The 22,452-nt window shown below is 38.8% G+C and overlaps 1 protein-coding gene across 5 annotated transcripts in view; it reads left to right on the top strand.

Annotated features, from left to right (window-relative positions):
* LOC106074696 (phospholipid scramblase 2-like) overlaps positions 1-20,860 on the top strand; it is a 60,703-nt gene extending 39,843 nt beyond the window's left edge. For all 5 annotated transcript variants that reach the window (XM_056007713.1, XM_056007716.1, XM_056007714.1 and 2 more), the window contains 9 exons: positions 1,828-2,034; positions 3,983-4,090; positions 4,873-4,950; positions 5,398-5,474; positions 9,572-9,702; positions 10,041-10,155; positions 10,881-10,983; positions 16,863-16,921; positions 18,287-20,860. In XM_056007713.1, the coding sequence (XP_055863688.1) occupies positions 1,828-2,034; positions 3,983-4,090; positions 4,873-4,950; positions 5,398-5,474; positions 9,572-9,702; positions 10,041-10,155; positions 10,881-10,983; positions 16,863-16,921; positions 18,287-18,343 (935 nt within the window). In that variant the 3' untranslated portion in view covers positions 18,344-20,860. The remainder of the gene's footprint in view (positions 1-1,827; positions 2,035-3,982; positions 4,091-4,872; positions 4,951-5,397; positions 5,475-9,571; positions 9,703-10,040; positions 10,156-10,880; positions 10,984-16,862; positions 16,922-18,286) is intronic.
* The last annotated feature ends 1,592 nt before the right edge of the window (positions 20,861-22,452 follow it).

The following is a 22,452-nucleotide window of genomic DNA, read 5'->3' as shown; positions in this document are numbered from 1 at the left end:
TTTTTGCCTTCTTCCTCTCTATCTTTGGTTCTTTCTCCTTCTTTCTTTCTCTCTCTTGTTCTCTTTCTCTTTTTTTCTCTCTCTCTATTGTTCTCTTTCTCTTTCTTTCTCTCTCTCCCTCTTTGTCTCTTTCTCTCCTCTGTCTCTCTCTCCCTCTTTGTCTCTTTCTCTCCTCTGTCTCTCTCTGCCTCTTTGTCTCTCACTTTCTCATTTTTTCTTTCTCTCTCTCTCTCTCTCTCTCTCTCTCAATTTCTCTTTCTCTTTTTCTTTCTCACATTCTCTCACATTCCCCGTTTCTTTATCTGTCTCTCTTTCTTCTCTCTCTCTTTCTTCTCTCTCTCTCTCTCTTTCTTCTCTCTCTTTCTCCCCTCTCTCTTTCTTCTCTCTCTCTTTCTTCTTCTCTCTTTCTTCTCTCTCTCTTTCTTCTCTCTCTCTTTCTTCTTCTCTCTTTCTTCTCTCTCTCTTTCTTCTATATCTCTTTCTTCTCTCTCTCTCTCTTCTCTATCTCTTTCTTCTCTATCTCTTTCTTCTCTCTCTCTCTTTCTTCTCTCTCTTTCTCCTCTCTCTCTTTCTTCTCCCTCTCTTTCTTCTCTCTCTCTTTCTTCTCTCTCTCTTTCTTCTCTCTCTCTTTCTTCTCTCTCTTTCTTCTCTCTCTCTTTCTTCTCTCTCTTTCTTCTCTCTCTCTTTCTTCTCTCTTTTGCTCGTTCGCTCGATCATTGTCATCCCTTCAGCGTATAACAAACACTCCGTAAATTATTAAACAATGATCGTTTCTCGCACTATTATAATGAACCTGGAATTGATGGCAATGTGAATCCAATATCAACAGTGGAGACAAGGACATGTTTAATTTTGTCACATCATATGAAACATAATTATAATTCCTGCGACACTCTGCTTCTAAAACGGGACAGAACAGCTATTTGTAGAATCTTCATGATTTGTTTCCCTCTGCTGTGGTGACGGATTTGTCTCGGTTTTAAATTTCCACTTTTGTCAGATAAATTCTAATGGGACATTTCCAAATAGCTGGTACATAGTCGAGAGAAGTCGTTTAAGCAGGCCTAACCACTGACTTTTAGGCGTCGAAACCTGTGGGCAGTTTAGACCAATGGCTCGTTGCGGCGTCACAGGCAGGGCCGGCCTTAGGCCACTGCAGCCTATGCGGTCGCAGTGGGCCCGCGCGCTTTCATAGGCACCTCGCTAATTCAAAGTGTACATTATTAAATTAAACCATTATAACGTATATAAAATAACTGGATTTTCGCGACCTCCTGATTTTCCAGGGCCTCCAGGAAATCTCATGAAAAAGGCAAAATATACGATAAAGTCCTGAACTTTTTTTTGAATTTATTCAAATCTCCTGAAAAATAGACGAAATTGGCATTTTTGGGGTGCCAATAAATAAAAAGAGGCATTGCGAGCTTTCATTTGATAAAAATTTATTGCAAAGACGAAAGTAGGCCTATTTTCTAATTAAAAAAATAATAATTTTGACATTATGCTTATCCCTACCCAGACTAGGCCCCGCGCGATCCGTTTCGCATAGGGCCCCGCAAATGCTAGGGCCGGCCCTGGTCACAGGTCTGACGTCACGACGTGTGACGTGGCAACGAGCTATTGGTCTAAACTGTTCACAGGCTACGAGGTCGCAGTTCAGTGTTCAGGCTTTCTGTAACGACTGGTCTCGATATACATCTGTCTGTTGGGTTTTGTCCTATCTAGTTTAAAGAGTGCTCAACGATGTGGGTTTGTGTTGATGTAATCCAGCAGTTTAAAAACGACAACAATTATTTTCCATTACGTTCGTTATTTTGTCCTCGACAGTCATGTCCCATCCAGTGTCGGAGCAGCCAGGGGGCGCACAGCCTATGAAACCAGGCTATGGACCACCCCAGGGCCAGCCTGCCTACGGACAGCCGCCTTACGGCCAACCACCCTACGGCGCTGGACAGCCCCCGTACGGACAGCCCATGCCCGGTCAACCAGGCTTCATGGCGGGAGCACCACCAGGACAATTTGGTCCGCCTCCTCGTAAGTAAACAAGAAAGAAGCATAGATGTGTGTGTATGTGAGAGAGAGAGAGAGATAGAAAGGGGGGGGGGGTCAATGCCCAATCATAAGAGTTAATGAATCAACAAGTTAATTAAATATTTGACGACACGTGGGATAGTAAAAACAAATACGTGTAGTTGACCCAGTAACACAAAAGAGTTATTTCTGCAATAAAGTTGAACATATTCATGAAAAGATACTTTTTTTCTAATAGCCACAAAAGACTCGATATCCTAGTCTTAGTAGACTTCCACAAGACATTCTGTATGGCGATCTAATAGAAGGCAGGAGAGCCGCTGGTCGCCCACTTTTACGTTATACGGATGTATGCAAACGCGACATGAAGCTCTTCAAAATCAACACTGGCAGCTGGGAAGAGGTGGTACTGGATAGATCCACATAGAGAGAGAGAGCATAAAGGAAGGGTCACGGATTGCAGATGTCATGCACAACAGAAGCAGAAAGAAGGGTGAAAATGCAACGGCGCCTGGTGATTACATATGCCCAACCATCGATCGCAGCTGTGTATCAAGGATTGGCCTCTTTAGTCACACAAGAAGTTGCAAAGGGAAAAGATCGTCTCTCGAGACGTAAAATGCCACAGACAGTAGAGCTATAACCTGATGCCTTGGACTTCAACAACTCTATAATTGCCCCTATGGCAGCCCAATGTCCATAAACGGAATAAAAAGCACCTCCACTAGTTCAATACCCTCTTTAAATCAAAACCATCTCATCAAAATTAACAAATTCATAACTAAAAGATTAAAAATATCTCATCATAAAAACAGGATATAAATCATTTTATCTTACAATCTAGTTTATCAAAGCTCTAACACTACCATCACAATGTGTGTGTGTGTTTGTAAACCTATTGATATATTTTGTTTGATATGATTCTTACTGCCACATTCATAAATACATTAAAAAAAGTATAAAGTAACATCTGAAATAAATGAAGAATTCACCGCGTTTTGGATTTTCTTGTTAAATCAACAAGAGAGTCAGCAAAGAGAATGAAAATAAACATCTTGCCAACTTCACATATCTCAGCAAAAGTTAATAAACATCTTGCCAACTTCACATATCTCAGCTAAAGTTAATAAACATCTTGCCAACTTCACATATCTCAGCTAAAGTTAATAAACATCTTGCCAACTTCACATATCTCAGCTAAAGTTAATAAACATCTTGCCAACTTCACATATCTCAGCAAAAGTTAATAAAGATCTTGCCAACTTCACATATTTCAGCAAAAGTTAATAAACATCTTGCCAACTTTACATATCTCAGCAAAAGTTAATACACATCTTGCCAACTTCACATATCTCAGCAAAAGTTAATAAACATCTTGCCAACTGCACATATCTCAGCAAAAGTTAATAAAGATCTTGCCAACTTCACATATTTCAGCAAAAGTTAACAAACATCTTGCCCATTGCACATATCTCAGCAAAAGTTAATACACATCTTGCCAACTGCACATATCTCAGCAAAAGTTAATAAAGCTCTTGCCAACAGCACATATCTTAGCAAAAGTTAATAAACATCTTGCCAACTTTACATATCTCAGCAAAAGTTAATACACATCTAGCCAATTTCACATATCTCAGCAAAAGTTAATAAACATCTTGCCAACTGCACATATCTCAGCAAAAGTTAATACACATCTTGCCAACTGCACATATCTCAGCTAAAGTTATTAGCCAATAGTTTAAGTTTCTAAGATAAGATAATTTTTGTTGGTCCAATCCAACGGAAATTCAGTTTGACTACAACTGATCACTGCACTTTCAAGTTGTCTTACTGCCTGGATCATACAGTTCGTGAAATAATTGATTTGAAACACTTCTGTGATCCTACAGTTCGTTTAGATAAGTAACGATTGGCTACGCCTATGGTAATGAAATTTGAATTTGATTTTCAGAGGTGTGGATGCCTGCGATACAGTCCGCCCCCAACTGTCCAAAAGGTTTAGAATACTTGACCCAACTGGACCAGGTCTTGATAAAACAAGAAGTACATATGCTGGAAGGTAAGAGATCAGATCTAAATAGATTTTGTTTCTTTTTTACTGTGTTTTTTTCGGGAGGTATCGCAGAGCTAACCAACTTAAACTAACCTAGTCATGCTTGATAAAAAGAAAATCTTCTTTAGAATGTTTGGGCTTTGAAGTCTAAATCTATTAGCTTTCTCATCAACACTTTTGATAGTAATGAAATTAAACACTAAAAATAATTCCTACATCTTAAATCTTTTTTTAAAAAATCGTGAACAGAATAATGACGTATTTCTGAAAATAAAGTCGTCGCAGGTTCTCATAATTCACTATGTCGGAGATTTTCTTACGTAGCGGGAAAAACAAGGGGCGTAGCTAAGAATTTTTCCATCGTTTGGGTGCATTTATCGTAATATTAATTATTTTATGTAAAAAAACATCCCGGGGGGGGGGGATTTTCAAATTCTTCCCCCTTCTGCCTCCTACCTGAGCTACACCACTGGGAACAACTATAAATAGCAAGCGTTTTGGTATATCAGGTGTACAAAATAAAGGAAGTGTTGATAAGCTATGCTTTAAAAAAAATGCTTTTGTAGATGTGCTTTTCTTTCCATATGCCATCATAGATATGTCACTATGTAGATATATTTAATTACAATCCTAGATACTTGTTAATATTATACCGTGATTCTAAATAGTAATGAACTGCGTAAATATAGAGTTGTCTGTTATTATTCTTAAATTTCTGTGATGCAGATACGTATTAAACAGATACATTTGACGTCATCAATTTTTGCTTCTGTTTTCCCCATGTTCAGTCATGCTCAACTGGGAGTGCAACAACAAGTACAAGATAGTCAACAATCAAGGACAACAGTGTTACTATGCGTTCGAAAGTAAATCTTTTTTTTTTTTACAACGCGTATATCACTTCACTGTCTGTCTGTCTCTCTGTCCGTCAATTCTTGGTGCCCTGTTATGACTTTAAAGGTTCTATATGTAACAAAGTATCCTCAGTAAATGTTCTTATTGACATTAGACATGTCTCTTCCCTAGTGGTACTAAGCCATAACACACACACACAGGGCCGGACTTACCTATGGGAAACACAAGCTTTAGGGTCCCCGAGAAATATTTAGCTCTAACACATAATATCTGAACTTTGAAAGGGCCTCAAAAGGGCACCATATCTCATATTGCTAAGCGCCTTTTCAAGTGTAAATATGACACCGCACACACACATACACACTTTAGCGTCTGGGCACACATACTTTAAAACCCGTAGTTTTGTTAAAACCTACAATGTAATTATCTCATCTCATTATTTCAACGAATCTCTTCAGAATCCAACGCATGTGCAAGGCAGTTCTGTGGTGCCAGAAGAGGTTTTAAAATTCATGTAGCTGACAATGCCAAAGAGGTAAGACCTTCAACTTTGATTTTTCTTTTGATTTTTCTTTTAAAGAAAGGAAACGCACATTTTATAACATCTAGCTATGAGATCGTCTTTTATTTTTACTAGGTTAACTCACTCTGTCTGTCTGCACTCTGTCTGTCTGCACTTCATCTGTCTGCACTCCATCTGTCTGCATTCCATCTGTCTGCATTCCATCTGTCTGCATTCCATCTGTCTGCATTCCATCTGTCTGCACTTTGTCTTTCTGTACTTCGTCTGCCTGCACTCCATCTGTCTGCATTCCGTCTGTCTGCACTTTGTCTGTCTGCACTTTGTTTGTCTGCACTTCATCTGTCTGCATTCCGTCTGTCTCCATTCCGTCTGTCTGCACTTTGTCTGTCTGCACTTCGTCTGTCTGCACTTCATCTGTCTGCATTCCGTCTGTCTGCATTCAGTCTGTCTGCACTTCGTCTGTCTGCACTTCGTCTGTCTGCACTTCATCTGTCTGCATGCCATCTGTCTGCATTCCATCTGTCTGCACTTCGTCTGTCTGCACTTTGTCTGTCTGCACTTTGTCTGTCTGCACTTTGTCTGTCTGCACTTCGTCTGTCTGCACTCTGTCTGTCTGCACTTTGTCTGTCTGCACTTTGTCTGTCTGCACTTTGTCTGTCTGCATTCCGTCTGTCTGCACTTTGTTTGTCTGCACTTCGTCTGTCTGCACTTCATCTGTCTGCATTCCGTCTGTCTCCATTCCGTCTGTCTGCACTTTGTCTGTCTGCACTTCGTCTGTCTGCACTTCATCTGTCTGCATTCCGTCTGTCTGCATTCAGTCTGTCTGCACTTCGTCTGTCTGCACTTCGTCTGTCTGCACTTCATCTGTCTGCATTCCATCTGTCTGCATTCCATCTGTCTGCACTTCGTCTGTCTGCACTTTGTCTGTCTGCACTTTGTCTGTCTGCACTTTGTCTGTCTGCACTTCGTCTGTCTGCACTCTGTCTGTCTGCACTTTGTCTGTCTGCACTTTGTCTGTCTGCACTTTGTCTGTCTGCATTCCGTCTGTCTGCACTTTGTCTGTCTGCACTTCGTCTGTCTGCACTTCATCTGTCTGCATTCCGTCTGTCTGCATTCCGTCTGTCTGCACTTCGTCTGTCTGCACTTCGTCTGTCTGCACTTCATCTGTCTGCATTCCGTCTGTCTGCATTCCGTCTGTCTGCACTTCGTCTGTCTGCACTTCGTCTGTCTGCACTTCATCTGTCTGCATTCCATCTGTCTGCATTCCATCTGTCTGCACTTCGTCTGTCTGCACTTCGTCTGTCTGCACTTCGTCTGTCTGCACTTTGTCTGTCTGCACTTTGTCTGTCTGCACTTCGTCTGTCTGCACTCTGTCTGTCTGTACTTCATCTGTCTGCATTCCATCTGCCTGTATTCTGTCTGTCTGCACTTCATCTGTCTGCACCCCCTCTGTCTGCACTTCATCTGTCTGCACTTCCTCTGTCTGCATTCCATCTGTCTGCACTCCATCTATCTGCATTCCGTCTGTCTGCACTTTTTCTGTCTGCATTTCATCTGTCTGTACTTCATCTGTCTGCATTCCATCTGTCTGCATTCCATCTGTCTGCACTTTGTCTGTCTGCACTTCATCTCTCTGCACTCCATCTGTCTGCATTCCATCTGTCTGCATTCCATCTGTCTGCACTTTGTCTGTCTGTACTTTGTCTGCCTGCACTCCATCTGTCTGCATTCCGTCTGTCTGCACTTTGTCTGTCTGCACTTTGTTTGTCTGCACTTTGTCTGTCTGCACTTCATCTGTCTGCACTTCATCTGTCTGCATTCCATCTGTCTGCACTTTGTCTGTCTGTACTTTGTCTGCCTGCACTCCATCTGTCTGCATTCCGTCTGTCTGCACTTTGTCTGTCTGCACTTTGTTTGTCTGCACTTTGTCTGTCTGCACTTCATCTGTCTGCATTCTGTCTGTCTGCACTTCGTCTCTCTGCACTTCGTCTGTCTGCACTTCGTCTGTCTGCACTTTGTCTGTCTGCACTTTGTCTGTCTGCACTTCGTCTGTCTGCACTCTGTCTGTCTGTACTTCATCTGTCTGCATTCCATCTGCCTGTATTCCGTCTGTCTGCACTTCATCTGTCTGCACTCCCTCTGTCTGCACTTCATCTGTCTGCACTTCCTCTGTCTGCATTCCATCTGTCTCCACTCCATCTATCTGCATTCCGTCTGTCTGCACTTTTTCTGTCTGCATTTCATCTGTCTGTACTTCGTCTGTCTGCATTCCATCTGTCTGCATTCCATCTGTCTGCACTTTGTCTGTCTGCACTTCATCTGTCTGCACTCCATCTGTCTGCATTCCATCTGTCTGCATTCCATCTGTCTGCACTTTGTCTGTCTGTACTTTGTCTGCCTGCACTCCATCTGTCTGCATTCCGTCTGTCTGCACTTTGTCTGTCTGCACTTTGTTTGTCTGCACTTTGTCTGTCTGCACTTCATCTGTCTGCACTTCATCTGTCTGCATTCCGTCTGTCTGCATTCCGTCTGTCTGCACTTTGTCTGTCTGCACTTCGTCTGTCAGCTCTTTGTCTGTCTGCACTTCGTCTGTCTGCACTTCATCTGTCTGCATTCCGTCTGTCTGCATTCCGTCTGTCTGCACTTTGTCTGTCTGCACTTCGTCTGTCTGCACTTCATCTGTCTGCATTCCGTCTGTCTGCACTTTGTCTGTCTGCACTTTGTCTGTCTGCACTCTATCTGTCTGCATTCCATCTGTCTGCACTCCATCTATCTGCATTCCGTCTGTCTGCACTTTGTCTGTCTGCACATCATCTGTCTGTACTTCGTCTGTCTGCATTCCATCTGTCTGCATTCCATCTGTCTGCACTTTGTCTGTCTGCACTTCATCTGTCAGCACTCCATCTGTCTGCATTCCATCTGTCTGCATTCCATCTGTCTGCACTTTGTCTATCTGTACTTCGTCTGCCTGCACTCCATCTGTCTGCATTTCGTCTGTCTGCACTTTGTCTGTCTGCACTTTGTTTGTCTGCACTTTGTCTGTCTGCACTTCATCTGTCTGCACTTCATCTGTCTGCATTCTGTCTGTCTGCATTCCGTCTGTCTGCACTTCGTCTGTCTGCACTTCGTCTGTCTGCATTCCGTCTGTCTGCACTTCGTCTGTCTGCACTTCGTCTGTCTGCACTTCATCTGTCTGCATTTCATCTGTCTGCACTTTGTCTGTCTGCACTTTGTCTGTCTGCACTTCGTCTGTCTGCACTTCATCTGTCTGCACTTTGTCTGTCTGCACTTCGTCTGTCTGCACTCTGTCTGTCTGTACTCCATCTGTCTGCATTCCATCTGTCTGTATTCCGTCTGTCTGCACTTCATCTGTTTGCACTCCCTCTGTCTGCACTTCATCTGTCTGCACTTCCTCTGTCTGCACTTCGTCTGTCTGCACTCCCTCTGTCTGCACTTCCTCTGTCTGCATTCCGTCTGTCTGCACTTCATCTGTCTGCACTCTGTCTGTCTGCTCTCCATCTGTCTGCCTGTCAGAATCCATTTCCAATCTTTTTCTCCCACTACCCATTCTCGGATCATGTCGAAACCTTTCAAAATAATTTGTCTAACACTTAACACGAATCAATGAAAAAAAAAAATCGTATTTAACAGTGGTAATCAATAAGTTTGTTTTATATGGTGAAGGGAAATAAATCTTACAGTATTGAGATAAATGTCCATAGTGACAGCAATTATGTGCTTCTTTCCCTTTGTTTTTAGAAAATATTTTTTTTATTATGCGTGTTTATCTATAAATTTCAAAGTAAAAGTTAACATACAGTGGCGTCAGGGGAGTTGGTGTCACCCAGTGCGGTTGTGTCATCCTGTTATTCCTCCTGTCGTATAGCGTCACCCTCCCACCATCACCACCAGTTCCAACTAAATCTCATTTTTAAAAAATCTGTTGTTGTTCTTTTTTTCTTGCGAACAGTTTGAACCCCTTCTAACGGCCACTGCTTACAAACAGACATTGATTAAGTCGTCCCGTTAATAGGGAATTAAAATCAGTGGAGATAACCCAAATTATTGAGTCATAACCAGTTGCTCTAAACGTTTACATCAATTTTCAGAAAATATTCACAATTAAAAGACCTTTCAAATGTTTTGGTGGCTGTAACTGGTGTGCTGGCCTCAGGTGTGTACAAGACGAGGTCAGTGTGTACGGCAAGGACGGAACACAGTATGGATATGTCAGACAGGCGTAAGTACAGACTAATTATAATTTAAAAAAACAACAATTAAATTAATTAACTATTGATAAAATTACTTATATTGTTTGGTATCTTGAACAAAGGAAAGAAATCGTACTTGACAATTGTGGTGGTAAAAGTTGAATTAGTCGCCATGAGGACAGATAATTGCACAGATTTATTAAGTCTAAGTCATTCATATGCATGGTAACATGAATAATCCAAAGTAATAGATACAATTGCACTTAATATAAGCTTTGTTTTTTTTTTTTACTGTATTTTATATGTTTTTCTTCTTAGATCTTATTAGATCGTTATGGAAATGCCAAATGTTACATTTCTTTTTCAGTTGTTCCTTCTGGAAACCCCATTACACTGTTTTAGACCACAATAAAGATCCACAGTTTGAAATCTGGGGACCTTGCTGTCCATGCACTGTCTGTAACCAGAATATCGAATTCCCGGTAAGTGTCGAAAAGCTTTCAGTTAGTATAGTTCCATGTTTGAACCCTCATTGTTAGGCTAACTTTCTAGGTATAGTTTCTTATGATCTTACATGAGAGAAAGCATTTCAAAGTTATAATATTTTTAAATGATTCAATTCATCAAAAAAATATGAAAATCGTGACCTCTTCTGGTCCCTGTTTACTATGTTATGCAATGTTGTGATATGATACGCCACCGCACAACTATATAAAACAAGTGTTGTAATTTTCTTGAAACTTTTTCTGAAAAAAAAAATTGAATATCCCAAGTACTTGAAGTCTTATGTAGTGGAACAAAAATTATCTTCCTCTTGACAATGTTTTTTTTTTTACCTTAGATGTGCCAAAAGATGTAGGTCATAGCTAGAACTGTATAATATAGGTGAATTTTCATTTTTTTTTTTAAAGTTATCTTCCTGCTGACGACGGTTTTGTCTACCTTAGATGTGTCAAAATATGTAGGTCACAGTTAGGACTGCAAAGCGATGTGAAATACTGTATTCGTCCTTAATCATCGGACTCGAAGAAAAACCTTGAATTTGAACTGGAGACAATATAGGACAGTTCTAAGCACCACCACACCACGAAAATTTATTATTCTTTTAAGAAAACTTTTGATTGAAGCAAGATCGAATTGCATAAACTTATCCAACATTATAGGAAAAGTTGTAGCAAAAATTTCTATTTCTGCTTTGCCTCTTTAGGTACGCAAGTTCGGAACAGAGACAGTGGTGGCCAATATAACAAAACAATGGTCGGGCTTGTTTCAAGAGTACTTTACAGATGCTGACAACTTTGGTATTTCTTGTAAGTTGTTTTTTTTTTTTTTGGTTTAAATCTGAATATAATTTATACCATTGACATAGAAATGTATATACCATAGACTTGTATAGTATACTAAACTGGACTTGGTGATTTTTGAACACTACAAAAAATGTCGATAAATTGTAATAGACAATTGAATTTTAAAATTGAATTTTGAACTATCAAATAACGTAGGTAATTATAAACTATATATGTATTTCAATGCGACAAACAAACAAAAAAAGGTTGGTTTTTTTTAAGGGGGGAGGGGCGGGGGTGGCATCCTGAACTGACTGCACCGGGTACAGAGTATCAGTAGTCTCCCTTTTGCATGTGTCTGCTCCCAAAATAAAAAATAAAAATTTAATTTCCTCTATTATTTGAGCACAAAAGTTAGAAGTGATTTTTAAAAGAGTGTTATTATTTGTTTCTTGTATTAAAGAAATAGAGCAAAAACAATTTTGTGTGAATTGGTGATTGCGATTGATAAACACATTGACTTTTAAGAAGATATTTATTTTTAATGGTTACCAGTTGTAACAAAGTTATACCCAGTGGCGTAGCATCCATGGCGCGAATGGATTTAATGAACCCATGCCCACGACCGTTAGGGGCCCACATTCTTTGGTGTAACAACCATGGCGCGTAGGGGTTCATTGCGCTTGACCAGTTGGGGCACACATGAGCACTTGGAATGACACCAAAGGGAAAAAAAGTGTACTTTTGTGAAAACCGATATAAAAATGTTGCTTGATTCTGTTAAGACTTTTTAGACTTGTTGAGAGTCATAACTGAATCCAACCTATTGACATTATTACTTACAAAAAAAAAGTATGATCCTTGCACTGACATTGTAATGTCTTTTGATAAATGTACAAATATATTCAGAGTACTCAATTTTGTCACACACTAAATTTGTCTTTTTGTGGCCACCGAGATATTCTTGCTTTGCTACGCCCCTGGCTATACCAACATTCGCTCTACAACCAAAATAATTCCATACTCCATATCTCCATACGAGATATTCTTGCTTTGCTACGGCCCTGGCTATACCAACATTCGCTCTACAACCAAAATAATTCCATACTCCATATCTCCATACGAGATATTCTTGCTTTGCTATGCCCCTGGATATACCAACATTCGCTCTACAACCAAAATAATTCCATACTCCATATCTCCATACGAGATATTCTTGCTTTGCTATGCCCCTGGATATACCAACATTCGCTCTACAACCAAAATAATTCCATACCCTTCATGTTTGTTGAGAGCCATCGTTAGAAGATGTGACCGCGACTTGTGCCGAGACCAATCATCATAGAAGGCCTGATCTCTTACCTGCAGCGTCACAACCTGTGGGCAGTTAAGCCCATTACTTTGTCACAGGTCTGACGAGGCACGAACTATTGGTTTCCACTGCTTACAGGCTGCGACGTTGAAGCCTTCTAAGACGAACGGACTCGCTTGTGCTACATCCAAATCGGGCATAGTCGAGAGGGATGTTTTGTCGGGGGGAGACCAAAAACAGAGTTCACATTTCTCTGCGTCTGCTTGTGTGTTTCAGGGTCATTTCTATTTTACCTCGTTAGTATGGATCATAAAATGCTGTCAGGTCAAAGAAATCCTAAAAAGTTGTTTTAAAGATAGTAGCTGTCATCAGGGCCGGTCCTAGCAATTGCGGGGACCTATGCGAAACGGATTGCGCAGGGCCTAGTCTGAGTAGGAATAAGCATAATGTCAACATTAGGATTTTGTATTAGCAAATACATTCGTCTTTACAATAAATTTTTATTAAATGAAAGCTGACAATGTCGTTTTTTTTTTATTATCGCGCTTAGGATTGGCACTCCAAATGACATTTTTTTCTTTTTTTCAGGAGATTTTTTTTTTTTTGAGTTTTCAGGAGATTTTTTATTTTAGGAGATTTCCAGAATTTTTTTTTTATATTTAACAATTACAGGAGTTTTCCACTACAACCGGATAATCAGGAAGTAGTGCAAAACCTGTTATCACATATATACGTTATAATGACTTAATTTAATAATTTACATCTAGAATTAGCGCGGGCCCTATGAAAGTGCGGGTCTCACTGCGACCGCATAGGTTACAGTGGCCTAAGTCCGGCCCTGTCTTTCATAACCCAAGTCCAAAAGTGCTGAAATTGTGACCAATAGCCAGTTATTTGCTGTCGTAATAGATAGTCCAGGGTTTGAACACAGCCTGGCGACACCAGAATGTAATAATCCTAGACGTATGCAGAGTTTTGGTGGCGTAGTGGCTGAGTTGTAAAGCGCTTGGCTTAGGAACCCTGGTTCGAATCCTGATGAATACTAGGATTTTAATATGGCTACCTGACATTAGTTGGGTAAAAAACGAAGGCGGATAGTCGTTTTGGTTGCTACATAACACCCACATGAGCCGTGGACTACTGAAATAGATGACCATTACATCATCTGCCGAATAGATTGCAAGGTCTCTAATTAATTACAGTATCTTCTTTTTGATGAAAGGTTTGTAATTAATAAGATCTTCATCTATAAAGAATAGCCTGAAAGGAACAATCTCCTTATCAGTTCAATTCCTCAACAACGTCACATTGTGTATTTGAATGATGTCTCTATCTACATTTTGTTGTCGCCGATGTAATGCTCTAATTATTTCATATGTCTAGTAACCTGTAAGACGCTTTCACGCTGTGTCTAATAAGAATAAGTCAAACGAAGGTAACTCTCAAATAACGAACTTCAATAACACAGGCGAGAGGCCATCAATATAAGATAGTCGATGCTGATAGCGAATGTCGAACAAGAAGTTTAATAATAATGAAAGGAACCGTCGAATATCGTCAAGCTGGATCTCTGGGTCCATAAAAGGCTGCCCCTCTCTACAGCCGTCAAAAGTGGTCTGTTTACGCTTCGCTATTCTTCCTCAAATCCTAGCCTTGGTTTTACTTGTAGCGTCATTGTCTCTAAGTCAAAACGTCCCCTATTTAGGAAACAAATAACTAATTACTACACGTGCAAGACTATTGCATAACTACTATTTTCCAGGATGAAAAATAAGTATTTAAAATCGGGATCATCCATGAAGAAATTGTTCCGTCAATCTGTGAAATAGAATTATAATTATAATAGTACTTTATTGCGTCATATATGATTACCTTGCATCAAAATACGGCCCGCGACATGATTCCATCCGGCCCGCCGAAATGTCGACACAAAGTGTAGAAAATCCATCCCCCCCCCCCTTTTTCTTTTTTTTTCATCCCCCAACCCCCCCCCCCCCTTTCAAAAAAAAAAAAGGTTGAAATCTGTATCATTACCTACGTTAGGGGCTTAGAGCCCTCATTTTTCCTATGATGGATTGGTGCCATGACATTTAACATCTGTGTGTTTATGAAATGGGACTCTGGATGTAAAATCTAGGCCTACTAGGAAAAAGGAACAGACCTTTATTTGTTTTTGTGGGGAACATGATAATAAGCCAACATATTTGATTTGTAAAGAGAGTGTGGCTGTTTAAAAAAAACAAAACAACAACATCATAAACGGCATAATACAACAGATATGACGACATTCTTGGTTTGAGCCCCGAATTAAAGATTGTTTAAGTACGCCAAGAAATGGGAAGATTCATGGGAATATTCCACAAAAAGACACAAGAAAATGAGTCTGTTGTAAATCTAGTTACAATGCTGCTCATAGTTTTAAGTAGAGAAATGACGCCATTTTCCGACGCGTGAAAAAAAAGAAGATAAATTTCAAATATTCCATTAATTAATGAAGCACTGAATCTACGGGTTTCTAATCAAATAGTTTCAGGTCAATTTCATATCGTTTTTTGTAGGCCTACGTTTTCGTTCATGTGGCCCGCCGAGTGTCGAAGATTCAAGTGGCCCGCAGGTCGAATTAGGCTGGGCATCACTGCCTTACATTGTTATATATTTGGATAGAAACATTGTCTTTTTTTTTTTTAAAAAGGAAACCTCAGAATTTGCGCTATTCAATTTTAGCTTTATCATCATAGGAATCCTTAGGCCTCTTTTCTTTGCCTCTTTTTTGGACTTTATGTGCCTCTTTTATGGGCCATCTTGCCTCTTTTGTGGTCTTTTTTTTTTCTTTTTTTTAATGTTCTTATTTGTAAGTTCTCATAATTCACAAGTATTAAATCATAAATAATTGAAAGGTTATTTACCTAAAAAGATGTCTTTTAGTGAAGCTTTAGAAGTAAATTATCACAATTTGGAAATAACAATATGTCAGAGTTTCAGGATGTCAATATAATAAATGGAGTACATGTTTAGGTCTAGATGTTTGTTCATAATAAAAATGGCTTCGATATTTTTTTCTTTGTTTACTTAAAAATTGGTGGAATTTTGACAAAATAAAATCTAATTACACATTCAAACATGAGAAATATCAAAAAGATGGGGAAAAAAGGTTATTCGTAGTATAATTGTATCAATTAGTTTGCGTCTTTTAAGTCATGAAATCTGTAATAGATCTAGACCAACAACAACAAGTCTGTGCGATTAGAAATATGTTTACCATTTGTTTTTGTTTAGCGCTATTTCATATTTTTTTTAGCTTTCTCAATACGCTATGATCCTATCACGTGTCTGGACCAGTTGGTAAATGGGGGGAGGGGGGTGGGAAAGAAAGGGAGATCTGGGCGTATTTTTGACCGTATTCGCTTTTTCAAGCATTTAACACAAATTTAAAAAAATGGCGAAGAACGACTGGAAGTCGAACTTACGGCTCAATCCGACATCCTAACCACTCAGCTAGTGCAGCGCCCTATGAAATAGAAGATTGTACAGTTGTTTGTATTGTATAAAGTTACTTTTAAGCGGTGACCTAAAAAGAGCACTAATTCAGCTTATACCACCAATTCAGTCATGTACTATTTCTTTCCCTTATTAGAGATACCAGACCAATTATTTAATTACCAATAGTCAGTTAAGTGATTGATTAATTTTTTAAGTTGATTCTTGTGTTGTCAGGTCAAAGAAATAATTGTGCAAAATTTCAGCTTCATCAGAAATGGGGTGTCGGAGAAATAACGTGTACAAAATTTTTACCAGACAGACAGACAAAGTGAGTTTGCAAACATTCAAAATATCTCTATGGATAAAGAAGCCGAACGAGTGAAGGAGACAATGCACTAATGCTCAATGTGTTGAAACAAAGTGTGTTATGTCCCTTGCAAAGACAGTTTTCTTTCTGTGGGTTTAAGTCCGTGTTTCATAAACTGTGAGACTCCTTGTGGACTTAAGTGGGGCGCTAACGTGCACTTTTAATCTAAAAGGCCGTCACTAGTTAAGGTTTTGAATGACCTAGTGTCCTAGGTAGTTGAACTTATCAAAGTCCATGTGATTGCTTCATCGCCAGTGCCCTAGCGTATTATTTTGGTATTATTTGACTAAGTGTTACGTACCTTCATCGCCAGTGCCCTAGCGTATTATTTTGGTATTATTTGACTAAGTGTTACGTACCTTCATCGCCAGTGCCCTAGCGTATTATTTTGGTATTATTTGACTAAGTGTTACGTACCTTCATCGCACTGAAGTGGTCTACTCTAGATCTACATACTTTTTTTTTGTTTTTATTGTCTAAAATCGTATTGGAGATAGGTTTGAGCATCTAAATGTACACAGTCAAGAAGTCAAATGTAGCTATGAGCTGACTAGTTTCTTGCTTCTAGATCTAGTTCACATTTGAAAGCAGTCTGTGGGAGCTTATTTTTACTTGATTTATGTACATTTATTATTTGTGTGTTTAATGGTAAGGAAAGCTGTTGTACTCGGATTTAATTCTAGAGTATCTGTGATCTGTCAGCGCAAACAGTCCTTTAACCTATAAATGTTTATTTCTTTCTAGTTCCCATGGATCTCGATGCCAAGATGAAAGCAACTCTAATGGGCTGCGTGTTCCTAATTGTGAGTATATCTTCTTCTTAAATAAATAACAAACTCCCCACACCAAAAAAAAAAACATTATCGCTCGTTTTCGTGACGGTCATCGAAAGAATAGCAACTGTTATCACACTGTATAGCCTGGGGTCCATTTGTTTTGATAGTAGGTGACGTCTAGTCCAGTAAATGCTATAGTAGGATCCTCTGAGCCAAGTGATGTCATTATATTGTGACCAGTGTTGCGTTTTGAGTCTAGTGTGACAACTCTATTTTGGTGGTAAAGTCAGTGCGGATAGTAAGTTTCTCTAGCCAGTGCATAGGCTATTCATAGCAAGCCTTTCTAGTCAGTACTTAGTCACTTCATTGCAAGTCTCTCTAGTCAGTACTTAGTCTCTTCATTGCAAGTCTCTCTAGTCAGACCTTTGTCTCTTCATAGCAAGCCTTTCTAGTCAGTAGTCTCTTCATAGCAAGCTTCTCTAGTCAGAACTTAGTCTTTTCATAGCAAGCCTCTCTAGTTAAACTCCTGCAACCATCTGACCCATGAAATGAGATGGAGTTTCATACTTTTGGATCCCATCAACCTGAAAGAAAGGCAGATTGCAGCGCCATTAAAGAGCTGCCCAAACTCAGGAAGCTTCTAGAGAATGCCAAAGAGAAAATAACGTCTTCCGTGACTTAAAATACAAGAGAAAGTTTGGCTTAAAGTTAATGGTTATTATACAGTGTAAACTGCTGGCTCATCTGATGTTGACGGCCATTGACTTGTAGCACCAAACTGCTGGTAGACAACTGAACCTCTGTAGGCTGTTATATGTTAACTTATAAAACTTGAAATAGCTTAAAAAATTTCTTTGTGAACAAAACTAAATATTTTTTTTAGTATAAAACAGAAATATTTCATTTGAGATGAAAGGAAACGTGTAAGTTAAACTTTTAAATAAATCGGAAGAAAAACAAAACGTCTGTACCCTCTGGCATTCTGAAGTCGTCTGGCGTACCCGAGACAGCTTACGGGACAGTGCAGCTTATCTTGCATCATTCACACTGCATAGCCACCAACCAATCACTAACTTCTTCTCGCCGTCACCATAGAAACACACACACACACACACTTCATAACACATCTTCACTTCCCATATTTAACATTTGACTCTGTAAACAAATAAAAATAGTCACGTGCTGACTAAAAAAAAAAAACAAACAACATTCCATACAATTTATTGAAAATTCGAAATCCATTCATTTCTACAAGCCATGAATTACAATATTGATTTCTTTTTTTTTTTTTGGTTTGTTTGTGGGGAGGGGTATTATGTCTGTAAGTGAAATTTACTGATTTGTTTTATTGTACATTACATTTGATTTGAGATTGTTTATTTTCCCTCACAGGACTTTATGTACTTTGAGAACAACCAGCAGAATCAGAATCATCATCATCATTTTTAAAGGAAACATGGACTGAAAACTATTGAAACACAGACATTTCAACAGAATTTGCGACTGAATAGACCTTGCAAATAAACGCGCCTTACGAATTAGTGTGACATGTATAAAATGTGAATATATTTACATAACATATGCAAAACATTAACATAAACCATTTTTAGGTATTTCATGTTTTTTTATTTATACATATTCCCTAAAAGACGCAGTCTTCGATACTGGCGTTTAAGGTTAAATGCAAACAAATAAATAAGAACAATTACACTTGCCTGTTACGTGTGTCTGTTAAGGGAAAGTTCACCTTGACATAACGGCCATTTTGCCTAAGGCCAGGATCATCTCCAAAACCTACCCCTTTATGTCCTCTCGAGGACCCGGTTTCAAATTTCTGGGAACCATCTTCTTTTTAAACAAATGATGCATAATTTTATTTCATTGTTGACAAGTCGAGTGTGTATCACCGACAACACGCGAACAGATGCGGAACAGTGCTAAGGCCATTAAAGGGAACAGCTGTGGAGATCGTAGTCTTCATACATATGAATATTAATGATCTCTATGCAGGAAAGAAGCAGAGACAGAAAGAGAGAAATTGTGCCATACATACAGAGAATATACATTATGGCGAGCCAAAAAGAAATAAAAGCAAGCCAAAAGAAATAAAAGAGCCCTGGAAGAGAAATTCAATAAGAAAACTGAGAGCCTCAGTGGCAGGTTCTTATAAAACAGACACAACCACTTATCACAAAGGCTTTTAAATTGATCTATGTAGAGATGATTCAGTGTTGATTTAAAATATTTTTGTTGACCCTAGCCTTCTTAATTTTACTGACACACACATTTACAAATATAAATGACAAGCACACACACAGTGACGAACACACAGCTTTGCTTTCTGTCAATATGCTACTAAAAAAGAAGATGAAAAAAATGTCAAAAAATTAGATAATCCCTCCCCTCCCCCAAACATGCAGCATTGGGAGTCCTTCTGCCTTTCTAATGACTTGGATAAAGAAGATGGGTCAGGAGCCAAGCCTATCTAAGACAAAAAAGCGCCTTGGCTGAGGTTCTCAAGCAGCCTCAAACTTCGTGACTACTGAGAAACCCAAACTGTGTTTATAAGAGTGCACCTCAGAAGTCCTCCCCTCACAACTATTTCAATATCTGGCCTGTCTTGAACAATGCATGCTCTAAAGAAGACAGTTACAAGTTAGCAAATGGAGTTTGTGTTAACACCAACTCATAGGCGGCACCTGTGGGTCCGCTGTTGGCTAGGAGATGCATATATTTATGTAAAAAACTTATATCCTGTAATACATTTGTATACCCTAGTTATTCTTTTACGTGTTATTTATTTGTTGTAAATTTTCATTCATATTAATGTCAGCATTTGATGGGTTCCCAAATTATTGTATCATTAGATACATTTAAAATTAAAAGTTTATGTACACATATTTGTTGTACCTAATTCATGTTTAACTGTTACATCTCTTTGAGGCTTTCTTCTCCTGAGGACCTGTTGAAGAATCTCAGTTAGCTATACCCTTTTAAATTCAGTACTTGTAAAGACGTTGAAGATGCCTCGTATTAGCTTAGGGCTGAAGAGCTTATTTGCAAAGGATTTAATTTCTTTCCTCAAGAATGTGTAGCTTTAATGTGTTGCTGCCAAAAAATTTATATTGTATTTAAAAAAAAGTTGTAGTGGCTACTCAATACCCTCGTATACATTATGCTAAATAAAATGATTTAATCGTTAATTGGAAGGTGAACTCTGTGTAATGCTTAAGGTTAGAAAACCAATGACTAATTTATGTGTATGTGTAAAGCTTAACTTCCACCAGGATTCAAACCCAGCACCATGGTTTGGAAGCCAAGCCCTTTACCGCTCGGTCACCGCGCCGTCATCAATTTAGGAGCAATATATTTTTTTTAATTGGAACATTAAATATTTTATTTAACTTCAGGAATGCATGAATTAATCTCAAATACATGTTTACTAATTAGACCCTACCAATGTCACTGTTAATCCTCTGGTATAGAATTAGTTATTTGACCTTTTTTTATTCAAAAAGAATATGTTGAACAGTTCGTAGATAAAAATACTTATCTCAAGTTGACCTCCAATCTGAACACAAAGGCAACACCTTATCTTAGACGGTAATTTAAGTTAAAGACAGTAATGAGTCAAATTTACTTTGCATGACAAGGTAAAGCCCCCCCCCCTCCCCTTCTTTTGTCCCCAATCATGTTGATTGAAGGGCCCATTCAATCTTTTCCCTTTGACTTTCTCAAAGGGATATAGTCCGATACACAATGTTCTCATTACGATAAGCTTTTATTTCTGTAGTGTTAATCCATTACTCCTCGTTAGCTCTAAGGGTTTTAATTTTCCTTATCTTTACCTTTTACTAAACCAATTATGTTGAAATGTTTTGAAAATGATTGTTACAGATGACCTAGATGTACATTTATTTCCTCCTGTAAAATAAAACCAATACACTTACAGTTACTAAAGAGAGAGAGAGAGACTTGTTCTTACTCACTTATATAAGGTTCAGTACTAAGTATGATTTTTCATTACTTTCTAACTGAAATTGCTAAGTATTGCTTTGAAAAAGAAAACAACACATTTGAACATTTCCTCCTATATATATTTTGTTCGTCCATCGTGGTTCGATGATGACCACTTTCGTCATCCAGAGGGTTGAGGGCTTTGCATATGTGGGGGGGGGGGGGATAACTACGTTACGCGCTGAATTTTTTTTTTTTTTATTAAAGCGAGAAGGATTCGCTCAACACGTCGACCTCACTATCTCGCCCTAAAGCCCATCCTTTTCCGGAAAGCAAGATTTGGTCAAGACGTCAGGGGACGAGTTTGGGTGCAGTCGATGACCAGAGACCTGTGTGTCTTGTTCTGGTCTAGAGTGCTCCACAGCTTTTTTTGTGCTGGTATTTGCCTTTCTTTCCGATTTGTCTAGTTGTTTTTTTTTTGACGTTTCGCCCAGGCCGCCAAGTCCAGACTCCACATGCCAGGCTTTACAAGACTTCAGTGTACTGAGTGCCATGGACCGAGAAACATCGTTGTAGTAGGCCTGAACACTGACCTGCAACGTCACAACCTGTGGGCAGTTTAGACCAATAGCTCGTTGCCACGTCTTGTTATACTCGTGCTGTAAATATCGAAACCTACGTCATTAACAGCATTGCTGACCCGTTGAGGCCGCTTAGGAGTTTAAGTGAAACACAAATTCTTTTTTTTCTTTTTTTACTTAAACCTTTATTTTTAAAAAAAAATAGCTACGTTTGTAACTTCAAACCGAAAAATTTGTCCTGTTTATGACTAAAACGTGCTGCTAGTATTCAGGGCCGGTCCTAGCAATTGCGGGGCCCTATGCGAAACTGATTGCGCTGGGCCTAGTCTGTGTGGGTATAAGGACAATAAGTGAAAATTAAGATTTTGTATAAGAAATAAAATCGACTTTACTAAGTTAAAAATTGCGATCTTTACTTTACAAACCTTGTAACCAATGGCATATAGTGACTATAAAAGTAAATAAAGTATTGGAACTTCCGATTAAGGTATAAATTCGCCCCGATTATTACATGAAAGCTGACAATGCCTTTTTTCCTTTTATAACGCATAGGGTAGGCGTTTTCCTCAATTAATGACACCCACAAATGATAATTTTGTCTATTTTTCAGGAGATTTTAAAGAGTTTTCAGGAGATTGTAATAAATTCAGGAGATTTCCAGTAGTTTTTCGTATATATTTTTTAATTTAATAATTAGACCCTGAATTAGCGCGGGGCCTATGAAAGCGCGGGGCCCACTGCGACCGCATAGGTTGCAGTGGCTTAAGACCGGCCCTGCTAGTATTTACCAAATATACCAACGTATATGTCTCAACAATACGGAAGACAGGGTTGATGATTGACATGTAGGATATACTGCAATAAGGCTAGTGTCATAATTTGGAAAGAAAAAGAAAAGAATTTAAACATAGATTCTAGTTTTAATTTATTAAAAAAATAGAGATTATGTCTAAAGCATAGACCTGTTCATAACAAATAATAACTGCACCAAACACAAAAGCACAAGTTAAATAAATGAAC

Source organism: Biomphalaria glabrata, chromosome 13 (assembly GCF_947242115.1).
Source record: "Biomphalaria glabrata chromosome 13, xgBioGlab47.1, whole genome shotgun sequence".
NCBI lineage: Eukaryota > Metazoa > Mollusca > Gastropoda > Planorbidae > Biomphalaria > Biomphalaria glabrata.
Note: the sequence above shows the minus strand (reverse complement) of the source record. Positions and strands in the feature narration are given on the sequence as shown.